The sequence below is a fragment of the Mytilus edulis genome, chromosome 13, assembly GCF_963676685.1.
Source record: "Mytilus edulis chromosome 13, xbMytEdul2.2, whole genome shotgun sequence".
NCBI lineage: Eukaryota > Metazoa > Mollusca > Bivalvia > Mytilida > Mytilidae > Mytilus > Mytilus edulis.
The window spans coordinates 1,509,371-1,524,462 of NC_092356.1; the positions used below are offsets into that span (position 1 = coordinate 1,509,371).

General features: G+C 33.4%; 1 protein-coding gene across 1 annotated transcript in view; it reads right to left on the reverse strand.

Moving 5' to 3' along the window:
* LOC139502334 (uncharacterized) overlaps positions 1-13,925 on the reverse strand; it is a 55,489-nt gene extending 41,564 nt beyond the window's left edge. Inside the window, exon 1 of the mRNA XM_071291781.1 lies at positions 13,815-13,925. Coding sequence (XP_071147882.1) covers positions 13,815-13,821 — 7 coding nt within the window. The 5' untranslated portion in view covers positions 13,822-13,925. The remainder of the gene's footprint in view (positions 1-13,814) is intronic.
* Positions 13,926-15,092: the final 1,167 nt, after the last annotated feature.

Sequence of the window (15,092 nt, forward strand, 5' to 3'; positions counted from 1 at the left end):
ACTAATACCACCTTAAGACTAGATCATCTTTTATTTAAATTTTCTCAACTTGTAATTTTTTAAGAAAAATATGTATAAGGTTTTCAATCAAATAATTAGTATTATCACAACTGCATGTGACCATGATGACTTTGTGTACTTTTGAAAATATTACAATTACTGTTACACAGTAGCATATCAGATTCCTAACCATTTATATCTATAGATAAAGGTTATTCATTGGGGAACCGTCGTGTAATGCATTAAATTTTTGCTCGCGTAATTAACATAATTTAAAGAAAGATGTGATATTGTAATCAATGAGTCAATTTTTCACAACAGACCAAGTGACACAAAAATTAACAACGTAAGGTCACCGTACGGCCTTCACTAATTAAAAAAATACCAAACTGCAAAATAAGTTACAAGGCCTCGAAATGATAGATAAAACAATTCAAACAAGTTAACAAACAGCCTGACTAATGGTTTAATTGGTGAACGACAAAAAATGAATTATACTTCATATGAAAATGCAATATTTTGATGGCTGATACGAGGGTGTTAATTTACTCTATCACATGAGAGTGACAATTTTTTTTTAATGTTACCTTTTCGTCTAGAAAATCGATAGTTTAAAGGACAATGGGTTGAATATACATCAAGTAAATAAAAACAAGGCTTAAGTTCCGCTACGTTTTGACTCAGATTTTATCATTTGACTGTCAATCCCCCCCCCCACCCAAAAAAAAACCAATACCGTTCCTGTTTGTATGGTTTAACACTAGTAATTTTTAGGACACTTTATAGCTTGTTGTTCGGTGTTAGCTAAGGCTCCGTGTTGAAGGTCGTACCTTAACCTATAATGGTTTACTTTTATAAATTGATACTTGGATAGAGAGTTGTCTCATTGCCACTAGCACATGCCACATCTTCCTATATATATGTATACTATATAAATACAAAAACTGATTACCAAAACAAGATGAATAAAAAATATCAAACAAGAATTACAAATACATCATTTAGTGAAATATTCCATGTGGAACACCTAATAAAATTATTATTTAGCGAAACAATATTGGGAGGAACATATATTATATTAATTTGCATATAGGAAAACACACCAACTTAACATTGAATACAATGTTTCTTTGAGGATTTTATATTAAATGGTCTTCAAGTGAAATGTGCCAATTTTCACCATTGAAGTGTTCTGTTAGGGGAACATACAAATATTACACTAAGAACACATTTACATTGTACAAGTTACAGTTTGGTAAATAATTATCTAGGGAACCTATACACCTTTTAAAAGACACATATTTATGGTAAACACATACATGTATCACTTAAAAATGAAGCGATCCCACATAACCCGTTATTTCCTGAGAGACGGACAGAGGTAAAGGAACAGGGAAAGGGAAGCGGGGGTTAGCGTGCGGGCAGTTGGGGTCAAGGGATTAGGATCTGGATGAAGAGAAGAGGTAAAAGATGAGATATTCTGGTGAAAATGATTTGACGGATTTTCGTATAGGGGTTAAGAAATTGAAAGTAGGAATCATCCCTCTTTTCTGTAACGCCAAACGTATTTTTTATAAATAATTTAACGACCGAAAATAGCAGATTTTATATAAACATGTACATACATGTATGTTACAAACATAAACATGTTTACCCCCGCCACATTTTTGCGCCTGTCCCAAGTCAGTAGCCTCTGGCCTTTGTTAGTCTTGTATTATTTTTAATTTTAGTTTCTTGTGTACAATTTGGAGTTTAGTATGGCGTCCATTATCACTGAACTAGTATATATTTGTTTAATAGGGACCAGGACCAGGTGCGGGAATTTCTCGCTACGTTGAAGACATGTTGGTGACCTTCTGCTGTTGTCTTTTCTATGGTCGGGTAGTTTTCTCTTTGACAAATTCCCCATTCCCTTTCTCAATTTTATGACTTCCTCAAGTTTTATAAACAAAATGGAAATAATTTTCATGCAAGTAACTTTTGTAGATTTGTAAATTAAAATTTTACTACAGTTTGGGGATTCCGGAGTGGAGGTGGGTGAGGTTCTAGGGGTTGAACCCCCCCCCCCCCTTTTTCTTTTTAACTATTATTGCATTTGAATTGGGACATATGTTGGACCCCTTTTATTTTAAATGGCTGGATCCGCCTCTCAAGTATATGTTTTTTTAGGTTTCATTGCAAATTTATTGTGTAGCATTTTAAAACAACATATTTTATACAACCTTGAAAATATATGTCAAAGTTCACCAATATTTACCGCAGATAGAAAAAGGCGCGTTGTTGAAACAATCAAATGTGATTATCAAACAAGATAGGAATGTTAAAGTTAGGCTTGTTGCTAATTAGAATAAACAGGCTGGGAGTTCCGATAATAAATCTCAGACAAACGCTCCAACTAGACTGTCAACAATTGAGATTTCCTGTCGAAATAATTATCCGCTATACTAAAGAAGAAATGCATGTGTTGGACGTTATAAAATGCGAGTTTCATTTTAGTATACTAGCTTTATACATTTTTTTTCTAAAACATTATTATATTACTACATATTACTTTTAACTGATTCGCTGTAATTGATTGTTATTTTTTTTACGTCCAGTCACAAATATGTCGAACATGTTCACGACAAGAACAGATAAATCATAAGTACAACATTTAGGTCCTTTATGCAACTGTATGGAGTTTAAACATCACGATTTTAATTGTTGTGAAAAAATTCTGACTCTGACCATTTAGATATTGACAAATATAATGTCTATCAATATTAGAATAGTATAAAGCATGACATTATTCTCATTGGAAACTTTAGAACTTAAAATTGGGAATGAAAATTGGGAATGTGTCAAAGAGACAGTAACCCGTCCAAAGAGCAGAAAACAGCACAGGGCCACCAATTGGTCTTCAACACAGTGAGGAAATCCCACAAGTGAGGTTTTGCTTGCATCTAAACAGTATGTTTGTATCCAAGTTCAGCAAATATGAAATTTAATAAAAAAAAAATCTCTGAAACAAATAAAGGAACCAAAATAAGTAGTAAAAAAAACCCATACTAAACTAACATAGGCCAGAGAATCCCGACTTAGAATAGCCGCACAAATGCGGCATGTATATATATAATGGCAGTCAGCAGGGTTAAAGAACATCAGTTGTTCGACCTGTTAGTCAAATGCGTTTTGTTTAAATATACTTTTTCACTATTTTAGTCTTTTGGAAAATGTTGTTTGTGCTGTTTTTAGACCTTTCTACAACGAAATTTGGTTTACATGCACGAGTATAAAAATTGCGGTTTTTATCCAACGCAATCATAGGTTTGAACGTAGTTTTGAATTTAGACTCGTATAAATATATCTAAGTATATATATAAAACTCGTCTAAACATCAACCCAACAATGTTAGATCTGTAAACTTGCTTTCGCAAATTTTTTGTTGTTCCCTCGCCGGGACATCCAATCGCCTGCACTGTTGCCGTCCTGCTAGACCTCAATTTATATATAACTTCTTTAGTGAAATCTGACCCCCCCCCCATGTATACATGTACAGCTATTCTATGTGGAATCAACAAACACACAGCAATATGCAAAGTAAAAAGAAGTCCGGAACCGATCTTAGAATAGGTAACACAAGAATATTTTAAGACACATTCGAAAGGCGGCTATTGTGTTTGTGTCAGCTCGACAGGGACACATTCAAATGTCTGAATGTTGCAAAACTGCACGAAAAACGTATCGCATGTAACACACCCACGAAGAGGCTGCCCATGACAACGGAAATAAACCCTGGTACTGAAATGTATTAAAACTACAAAAAGACAAAGAGTACACAAAACAACATTAAATACTGAGTAATAAAACACCTACAAAAAAACCAACAGAAAAGTAAACAGATGAATGCATCTCTCACAAAAAAATAATTGTTTAGCTCTACCAAGATTTATTCTGAAAGTTGTAGATTTTTTTGGGGAAAAAAAGATCGTGGATTAAGACTTGTGCCTGATCAAACATATAAATTGAAAATCAGTATTTGCTGCTTTTCCGCTTGACAGGTGTAAAAGAAAATCTTGTCTGCCAGGAGTCAGAATAATGTATTCGAGTAGAAACTCTTCAATTTCGAACTTTATTCGATCGTCACTGATGAGCCTTTTGTAGACGAAACGCGCGTCTGGCTCAAATACAAAATGTAAATCCTTGTATCTACGATGAGTTTATTAGGCTTACTGTGAGTACTCTCATATTTGTACTTAAGTGTCTATTTGGTTTTGTTTGGGATGTACAAGTACCTGGAAACGTCCACGTGTATTTTCATGTAGTATTTGTATCTTTAATCATCTGTCGAGTTAAGACTTTCAACTGATTTTTATAGATCGTTCTTATGTTGTACTATTACACCACTGTTACATGTAAGGGAGTGGGTTGCGATCACGCAAACATGTTTGACCCCGCCACATTCAGTATGTATGTGTCTCTCCCAAATCAGGAGCCTGTAATTCAGTGGCTGTCGTTTGTTTCTGTTCCATATTTGTTTTTCGTTCATTTTTTGGTACATAAATTAGGCCGTTATTTTTCTCGTTTAAATTGTTTTACGTTATCATTTTGGGGTCTTTTATAGCTGACTTTGCGGTATGTTGACCTATAGTTGTCAATTTCTGTGCCATTTTGGTCGTTTGTGAAGAGTTGATGCATTGGCAATCATACCATTTCTTCTTTTTTCTATATTTGCCTTGTGAACTAGCGCGCTTAATAAACTGACCCAGTGCGTCATTATAGTACAAAGTTTTTAAAATTTTCAAATCTCATATATCAATTTCCGTCATAAGACGGCATGCTGGACTCATTCGTATCTTGGACTGTTCGCATTCGGGATGCAATCTGGACTCAATCGGCAAAAAAAACAGCAATGGTAAATCTTTCTAGATCATGCCCGTTCCACATGACACTGTCCAGAAAATAGTTATCAAAGACACAAGGATTATAGTTTTTTAAGGCAGACGCGCGTTTCGTCTACATAAGACTGATTAGTGACGTTCAGTTCCAAATAGTTATAAAGCCAAACAAATACAAAGAAGAAGAGCACTGAGGACCAACAATTCCAAAAAGTTGTGCCAAATACGGCTAAGGTGATCAATTCCTGGGATAATGAAATTCTTAGTCACAGATCATTGTTACGATTTTGATCATCGCGATACTAGAGAATTTGTCACGACATAATAACGATTGTAATTCGTCTAGACAAAATTGATTGAGACTTCCCGAATGTTAAGGGACGCACCTAACTGTCGGGGTGCTTGTCCAAACTCTCCGATCCGTAGGAGTCTGAGTGTTACGAACTTATACTACAGCGTTCAGGCAATAACAGGACATTCCATATCATTGAGGATGGTAATCCAACTTTTTAACTTTTCGAGTCTTAGCGCAGTCTGATCTCAAACGGGAGCAATAATCGACACTGTGTAAACCCCGCTTTAAAGATCATAGAACGATTCTAGCACGCTCATGCCGTCCTAATAACGCACGTCTTACGACCTTACTACGTTTATACTACGACCATTTTTACTTATAGCCATGCTCGGGCTCATTCTCATTGTCAAATAAAGCATGTAAATGCTCCCCAGGTTTTATTCGTCTGTATATAATTTGGATCTAGTGTCGCTAGTCTCCAACAGCTCAGCCATGCTTGACACATTTGTATCATCCCACTATTAATTGTTCAATAAAATATCTTCATTTGATCTTGATAGATCAGCAATATACGTTGTGATAGGTTAATCCGACATCTCATCTGGATCAGGATTCGTATCAGAGGCCCAACTGACTCTACCTCTATCCATATCATGCAAAAATACAAAATATTGTAGATTTTGGTGGCCTGTCTGTGTTGTTATCGAGAATTCTACGTATAAATGAAAATAAGGAGGAATGGAACAGTATTTATATTGACTCCGACAACATGATATTGACGTTATTATATTACCGAGAGCGCAGTAAAATCGCCATATGAACATGGTAAGATCGTGGAATGATCGTGATAAAATCGTTCTTTAATCGCAGAAGAAACGTGCTAAGATCGTTTTTTAATCGGATAAAGTGTGGTATAATCGTAGTAAGAACGTGATGAGCGTAGCAAGATCGTGATTATCGTAGTGAGGTCGCAGAACAAGCGTGGTGAAAACGGGGTATACTCTTGGCGGAATCGTTGTAGAAAAGTAATGAAGTCGTAGTAGCATCGTGAACACATCCAAAATTTACATGTTCATGCCGCCCATACCGCGACCTCAACACGATCTGAATACTTTTTATATCGCGCTGATCGTGGTGCGATCGCGGTCTAGTGTGACTTGTTCATAAGATAACAGCGGGCAAGCTGAAGAGATGCCGTGCATTTACATTGATACATGTATACATTGTATATTTAGTATTGACCATTTACTGAAATAACTATCTATTCTGTCTTTTTGGAACATTACCATTCAACTTTCATTGTAATTCATTTGCACTATTGAGGAAGTTATATAATATAAAACATCGTAAAGCTTAACTTATAGCTGTTTTGATTTTAGCCAGTGGCTTTATCTCCGAAATCTAAAAATAACAGGAAAGACGAAAACACCTGTTATATTTACCTGAATGTGTGATCTTGGATTGGGTATAATTAAATAAAAAGACACTTTTCTATTATTACTGTTACTATTACAAAATAGAAAAGAAATGAATTTCATCTTCAAATTGGTTGCAGTTAATCTTTCTTCTATATATATTGGCATTCTAAGATATCTTCCTTTTTCTATTAATAAATTATGATCTCTTATTCTAGTTTTGTTATTAGTTTTCTTAATTAAAATTTTGAGTAAGTTAAATATTTTTCATTTGTATTATTTAGTCTTACAAGATTATAAATAGTGAGTTTGCTGTTATCCTTCATATCTTATCATTTACTATCTTTTCATAAAAATCCTTCAATTTTAATTTTATTTGTTCTCTAATAGTTTTAGTTATCTTATGAGAGGAATATTTCTTGAAAGTGTCTAAATCCATACCAGTTTCTTCTGATACATGTTTTACATATGAGAACCAACTGAAGAATAAATTCGCACATAGTCTAAGCTTTGAGACAAAATGAATGATTCCTTTACAAGAGGAAAAATGGCATGAGAATATAAACGTAAACCATACAATATAGATGGAAATTTAATATGTAGCTCCAGGGGAAGTCTCGCAAGACCAGCTCTTAGATATAGGAAGATGTGGTGTGCAGTGCCAATGAGACAACTTTCCATCCAAATAACAATTTTAAAAAAAGTAAACCATTATAGGTCAATGTACGGCCTTCAAAATGGAACCTTGGCTCACACCGAACAACAAGCTATAAAGGGCTCCAAAATTACTAGTGTAAAACCATTCAAACGGGAAAACCAACGGTATAAATTTGATGAAACTATGCTTAAGCCACGTGTATATTTACAAAATTGTAAGTGTGACTTTTTAAAAGGTGGTTTGACATGAAGTGAATCAAATTATCAAAGGGTATCAAATAGTTGCAGGGGCGGATCCAGCCATTTTAAAAAACGGGGAGGGGGTCCTAACCCAGGACAAAGGGGGGGGGGGAGGTCCAATTACATGTCCCCATGCAAATGCATTGATCGTCCAACAAAAAAAGGGGTTCCAACCCCCGGACCCCCTACCCCCTCTGGATCCGCGCCTGAGTTGCCACTGACACATTGAGTCTTTTTAGTTTCATGCTCTCTTAATCAACTCAAGATCCAGAAAACTAGTAAATGGTACACATAAGACTGTACTTTGACCTTCAATGGTTTATCTTTAAAAAATATGACTTTAATGGAGAGTTGTCTCATTGGCAATCATATGTTATCTTCTTATATCTATAAAGGTCATGATACAACTTTCAACTATGAGTAAAATTCGTGCAGCATAGTCTGCTATATGAAAGGCCCCGAAATTACAAATGATAAAACAATTCAAACGAGATGCATTATGATTAGTTTGGTTTTTTATTCAATCCAAGAAAATATGTATAACTGTGTATATAAAATTTACAAATTGCAAATATCTCCTTTTAAGCTCACCAGGACAAAAGTGACAAAATGAGATTATTTATTAAACTTTTCTCATCAATTGTCGTCCTTCGTCCGTCGTTGTCGTCTGATAGCTTTTACAAAGATATTCCACTCTGAATCTGCTGGGCCAAATAAAACCAATTTCGGCCTAAATCATTATTAGGGTATGTAGATAAAAAATTAATTCCGATGCATATGACCACGCTTGTGCACCGAGATGGCAGTCATCGCTAAAAATAGAACATCGGGGTAAAATGCAGTTTTTGGCGTATAAATCTCCGAAACTAAAGCATTTATAGCAAATCTTATGTTCGTTCAGTCAAAAGTTATCTGCCAATGCATTAGACAACCCGTTGTTGTGTTGTTTCCCCTTGAACTGATAGTTGAAAGAAAATTTTGCAGTTTTTGGCTATCATCCTGAATATTACCATGCATGAAGAAAAACTGTTGACAGCAAACTTTTTCAGCAAAACAAGGTCTACAAAAAGTAGTTATTGCCTTTTACAGTTAATTTCCCACAATTTGTCTTACATTTCGGTAATCCTTTGCCAAAAAATTCTCCTCTGAAACTATACTTGTCCAAATTAAAACAAACTTTGCATAAACAATCCCTACAGTATCTAGTTCAAAAAAATGTATCCATTGACCAAATATCAACCAAGATGGCAGAATGGCTAAATAGTAAATAAGCGGGGATGCAGTGTTTGATTTATATCTTTGAAACTTAAGCATTTAGTCCTAAATAAGATATAAATGAGAGAAACTGTACAGACTTAAATGACCGCCAATATAAGATAAAAAAAACCATATCTGTTTTTGTCATTAATACTTTTTCTCGTCTACTATGTTGAAGTGTGTCTTTGTCTAATATGATATATACCAAGATGAGCAACACAGGCTATTTTGAGCCTCCAGTTATTATTAAACTAGCGTTTTTTTGGTTTGTTTTAACTCGCACAATATTCCGGGACAGTAGTGAAAATAGAGGTAATTCGAATCTTTCATTACAGTGCAGACAATGAATGAATAAATAAAATTGAAAGACTTTGTCTAGCTGCAATATTCCTTTTTTTCCTCTTTCAGTATGCAATGCTAAAAACTCGACATGAAATATTAGTTAGGACTTCGATATGGGGAAAATATCACTCACCTCAAGTTCAAGAAAAACAATTTTCACTGTGTAAGTGATTCTTGATGTTGAAAGATTTCAGAAATCGTGAACTAAACTTTATCTTATAAAAAATATGTTGTATGATTGCCAATGAGACAACTCTCCACAAGAGACCAAATGACATAGAAACTAACAATTATAGGTCACCGTACGGTATTCAACAATGAGCAAAACCCAAACCACATAGTCAGCTATAATAGGTTCCGAAATGACAAATATAAAACAATGCAAACCTAAATAACGTACAAAAATGAACGAAAAACAAATATGTAATACATCAACAAACGACAACCACTGAATTACATGATCCTGACTTGGGACAGCTTGTTTGTGTTTTTTTTGTGTGATGAATGCAATAATATTGAAGGTTGACTTGTTACTCATTTTTTTCCTGCAGGAAATATAAATTCTCTACCGTATTATTAGAATAAAATTAAGCAAAAACTCCTAGAAAAGTTTCATAAATTAATTGAACATATGAACAATACTGCTTATGTTAAAAGAAGGATTACAATACATGTATTGCAATACAATTAAATGTGTCATGTCATGTTCAAACCGACCCGTCAGTTTCGTGCTGGCATAGACATCTTTCGTATGAGTGATATTTTTCGAGGCAATTAATAAGAACTATTACATTAGCAGATCCAGGGGGAGGGGGTCCGGGTGTTCGAACCCTCCTCTTTTTTGCCGATCAATGCATTTGAATGGGAACATATAGTTGGACCCCCCTTTTTGTCCTGAGTTTAGGACCCCCCTTTTAATATGGCTAGATCCGCCCCTGTATTATATGTCAGAGGAAAGACTGTGGTGCTCGCGGAGTCATATTAAGTTTTGTTGACTATTTAAATCTACTTGTACATTAGAACGTAAACAAAATACAGCGCTGCTTCCCAGTTTAGTTGAATATGCCATAACATTAGTCATATAATTCAAACAAACGCGAGAAGAAAAGAGTTCTAGTATTTCACAAGCTTTTAGCATTTATTATAAATTTAATTTAAATTCCAGCAACCTTTCACGTTGAAGTCCGTGAAAGTAAGAAAAAGGGGGATAGGACCTTTATCGGGACTCCGGGATCGGGTGTTTTTAAGCTCGGGATTTCGGGACGTCGGGATTTACTTTATTTAAATTCGGGACCTCGGGATTTCGTTTTTTTAAGTCCGGGATTTCGGGATCAGGACCCCTCCTATCCCCCCTCTTAGAACATACGAAAAAAAAAACGAATTTAACATTCAAACAAACTCATAAATTTGTTGTGAGTGTTTTTCTATTATATAGACTTTTTTCAAATGATTAATTTAGTTTTATTTTATTTTGTGTCGTCGATTAGTTTGTTTTCCTTCAGAAGCATATTAACAATTAAAGTTAAAACAAAAATAATAATTTATAACTAATATCTACGCTTGTGTATTGTGATGCGTTGTCTGTTTTCAAAGTTAATCTCTAAACTTTTATCACAAAATATTATATATTAAAGTGGCAAGTGCAATTTGAGGGATCAGCGTACCAATGTGACCTCTATTTCTAGCTTAAGAGAAATGTCTAATCGTTGAACTATCACTAGATATAATGAGGTTTCCTGATGCACTTGAGCCATTAAAAATCAAATACCTTGTTACTGCAGCTTACAGTACACAGATGTATTAGTATCGTATTTCACTTCATTGATAAAGCACAATATTTTGTAGCTTAGACGATTTATAATTACACAGTTTATATATCTCTGCAGATTATAATGTATTTATAGCACACATATGGAAACAGATACGCATACGTCAATGTGATTGCATCAACAATTTGTCAATAGTTGTATTTATGTCCTGCAATTATACTATCTAATATTTTTCGATAATTAAAATACGAATCGAATATTTCCGCTTAGCTCTCATTTAAAATTCTCCCAAACAGAGGTATGCCATGAACAAGATCAGTTTTCAAAATCTTACATTTTAAGCTAATCTAAGTCATTCCCTCACCATTTATACCGTCAGAGCATATATTTTCATCAGCAGGACTGTTAGTTACAAATAAAGTTGAGAATTAGCCTCATCCCAGGCACAGTTGTCAAGATACTACTTTTAGATCAGACAAATTCAATGCACCTTATGTAGACCCTCAGAAAATTATTAAAGTCATCAGTGATCATCAGTTAGTTCAAACATCACCCCTTTGTTGATTATTTTAAAAATGTGTTTTTTACGGTCCCTTAATACTGTTGTTTGAGTAATATTTTTTTCTATAGATATCACTTAATTACTGGATTAGATAGTTGTCAGTTTACATAATAAAATAAGAACATGTATGTCATGTATTAAAAAAGCTTTTAATTATGATTTATATGGTATATAATTCATATTATCTAGTCCATTGTTATAATGTTGAGGGTTTTACGTTTATAAGTCCTTAAATTCTTTATTGAAAAGAACTGTACGCCCATATGAGCCAATGGCTTAAAACATTATACATAATATACAGTTTACATATATAAAACAATGAAAAATACAACGACCCACAATACATAAAATGGATATAATTTTGTGTTTCCATTTTGTAAATGTTTTACCGAGCGAGTACTCTTCACCGAGGTAACATCCCTTCATGTTATTATTTTTTTTTCCATTGTATTTAAGAAAACAATAAATAGATTTCATTTGTCTCCCTTTTTTTTGTAGAGAATCAGTTTCAAAACATAGTTATCTCCCATCTTAAATTTAGCCTGTTAGTCAAAGGGAGACAACTTTAATTTTCCACAAAAATTACGGAATTCCATAATATAATGTAGTTCGCTAAGTGCCCCGACTGTGTTTATTAACCCCTTATCAAGACATAAATATCATCAATGACAAACACATAATTTATTTAAAAAGGTCTTCCCGAATCGACTGGACGTAGACAGAAATATTTGCCACTGGGTTTACTCAAACAACGATTCACTCTTATATGCAATACTATAAAAAGTAAATGGTTGTGTCTGTCTAGTATCTCAGATCAGTTAAAATACACTTAGAAATAATTAAAAAAAAAAGCATTACTCCCTTCTCTTTTCCAAATACTCCTCGGCAAAAAAATACATTTGACACAAATATAAAAGATAGAACTGCACGATCATCAACTGGAATTACACAGAAATATTTGCCACTGGTCTTTTCTCAAACAACAATTCACTCATAAATGCATGACTAAACAAGTGAGGTAAATTGTTTTGTTTGTCTAGACTCTCAGATCCGTTAAAATACAATTAGAAATAATAATAAAACAATATTACCCCCTCCTTTGCCAAATACTCCTTGCAGAAGAAAAAATACCATTTGACACAAATACAAAAGATCGAAATGAAGTGATCCTTAACATCTCAATTCTTTTTCTTCCTGCAAGCACGCTGATACAGCTTACGTTTTTTAATGTGTAATCGAGACATCTTTATTACCTTAAAACTACTATAAATCATGAAAAGGAAAATCACAAACATTCTGAACTTAGAGGAAAATTAATTCGGAAAGTCCATTCTCACATGGCAAAATCAAATAACAAAACGTATCAAAAACGAATGGACAAGAACTGTCATATTCCTGACTTGGTACAGGCATTTTCAAATGTAGAAAATGGTGGTTTAACCTGGTTCTATAGCGCTAACCCTCTCACTTTAATGACAGTCTCATCAAATTCCGTTATATTTACATTGATGCGTTAAATAAACAGACACAATAAATAAAATAGTCAAAATATGGGTACATCAGTCATCATCGTATAACAATTATAAAAGGAACAAAATAAAATTGCCTTTATAAAGGAGCAAAAACAAAAAAGGGGGAGGGCGGGTCTGAGTCAGAAGTTTTTTCGCGCGAACGTTTTTATTCATTTTTTTTCGATGATAGCAAACAAATTGGCAAAATCCATACACCCTTTTTTTAGTTCAAATGGTCGTTACCTAACTGCTAAAAAGTTGGGCGAAAATAGGCATTCGGTTTAACATAATGAGCCTTTAAAGGAAATATAGTTTACAAGTGTGACCAAATCTTATGTACAGGTAATTAAACAAGGTGTATAGATGTGAACAACTTTAATGTGCAACTAGTGTACTTGCATTAAACTGATTGTAAACATGTTTACTGTACACGATGATTGGTGTGCACACGGCCTAAGTAGAACATATCACACGTGTGCCAATCGTTATGTTGATATTTGTCTAGTACAAGTTTGGGTGAAAGCTTAGAGGGTATAGACTAATTAGCTGATATCAAAATCAAAGAAAGAGGACTGGTTGAAATAATGACGTATTCCAGATTGTTCATGTGCATGATGTGTTTATCTTTTTCGTGGTTTTGTTGTCTGCGAGAAAAGAAAATTTAAAGATAAAATGAAATTATATTTGTATTTGAAATAAAATTATATGGTGTACCTGTCATTCTCTTTGTCTGTTTAAGAGTTGGGTCTTTCTGTTATATTTACTTTCGTTTTAATGAAAATAACATTTAACACGTTTGCAATGTTTTACATTTGAAAAACAGCAGTTTGTAACTATTCTATCACATTATAAATCAGATTTCTATGTAAATTAAAGTTAAATTGTTTACCTGCCATCCTCCTGTGTAAGGATTTGATATGAACTGTGTATTTCCGTAATATCAACTTTCGTTTTTATTTGAATTACTCGTAGTTATAACACCTACGCAATACTTTGTAATCTATTTAAAAACCTAGGTAAATTAAACATGGTGAAAATTAAAACTAAGGTCTAATAACAAAATGTGTACACACAGGGCCAATTAGGTCATGTAAATAGTAAATCGATCTAGGGTGTGTTTCCTCCCATTAATTTGTTTAACTACTAATATTACATCACAATATATTGAAGATTTTATAAATCAATTAAAGGTCATCCTCTTTGCCTTTGATATGAAACTTGTATTCCGGAATAATAACTTTTTTTTCAATTAAATTACACGATCTTATATTATCTACACACCATTTTATAATTTGCCTTTGAAACCAAGGTACAAAGTAAAAAAAGTACCATAAAAAAAAGTGTACGCACGTACTGAATTTGGTTGTAAATTGATATGGTTTTTGTTCCTTTTCATATTCTTATTTGTTTTGTAACATAGGCAGCACTTTTGATAACTATTCATAGTATATTATTTAAATGAACAAAAAACTACATAGAATGTGGATAAAAACATTAAAAGTATGCTTTGAACATTTTCCTTTATTTGGTACTAGCTATTTTTCTAATATTTAATTTGTTTAGAGTGTGAAGTAGGTAAATTAAAACAAATCATTAATAATTAGAACTTTTTCGTAGTGTACTTATGGTTGATATGCAAAAAACTACATAAAAAGAAGAACAAAAACATTAACAGTTGTAAACATTTGCCGTAAATTGAAACTAGCTAGGTTTCTTATCAGTACAATGTAGAGAAGGCAGTAAGTGAGTTAAAACAGATCAATAATTGTTAATTTTGATGATAACAGGTTTATTTTTCAAACCAATGATGATATATAAGTTATTTAACTGATAAAATAAAATGTAGGTACAAATATGTTGTCTTAGATAGGGATAAACTGCACTTCCTTTATCTATTCTCTGAAATAAGAAAAACGATACCGATTTGGAAGATGCACGTTTCGAAAATTAATGTCTCGTCAGTGATGCTGAGTTCAAAATATCTGAATATCACTAAGTTCGCAAATATTTAAGACTACAAAGTGCTGACCTCATCAGATCATTACAGAGAAAAGGAAATATCTAATTAAAAAAACAACAACCGAATTTGGAATCCGGACAGTAAATCTTGTTTCTAGTATATGCAAAAAAAAAAAGAAATGTTGAACAAAATATAAAGAATGTGTCA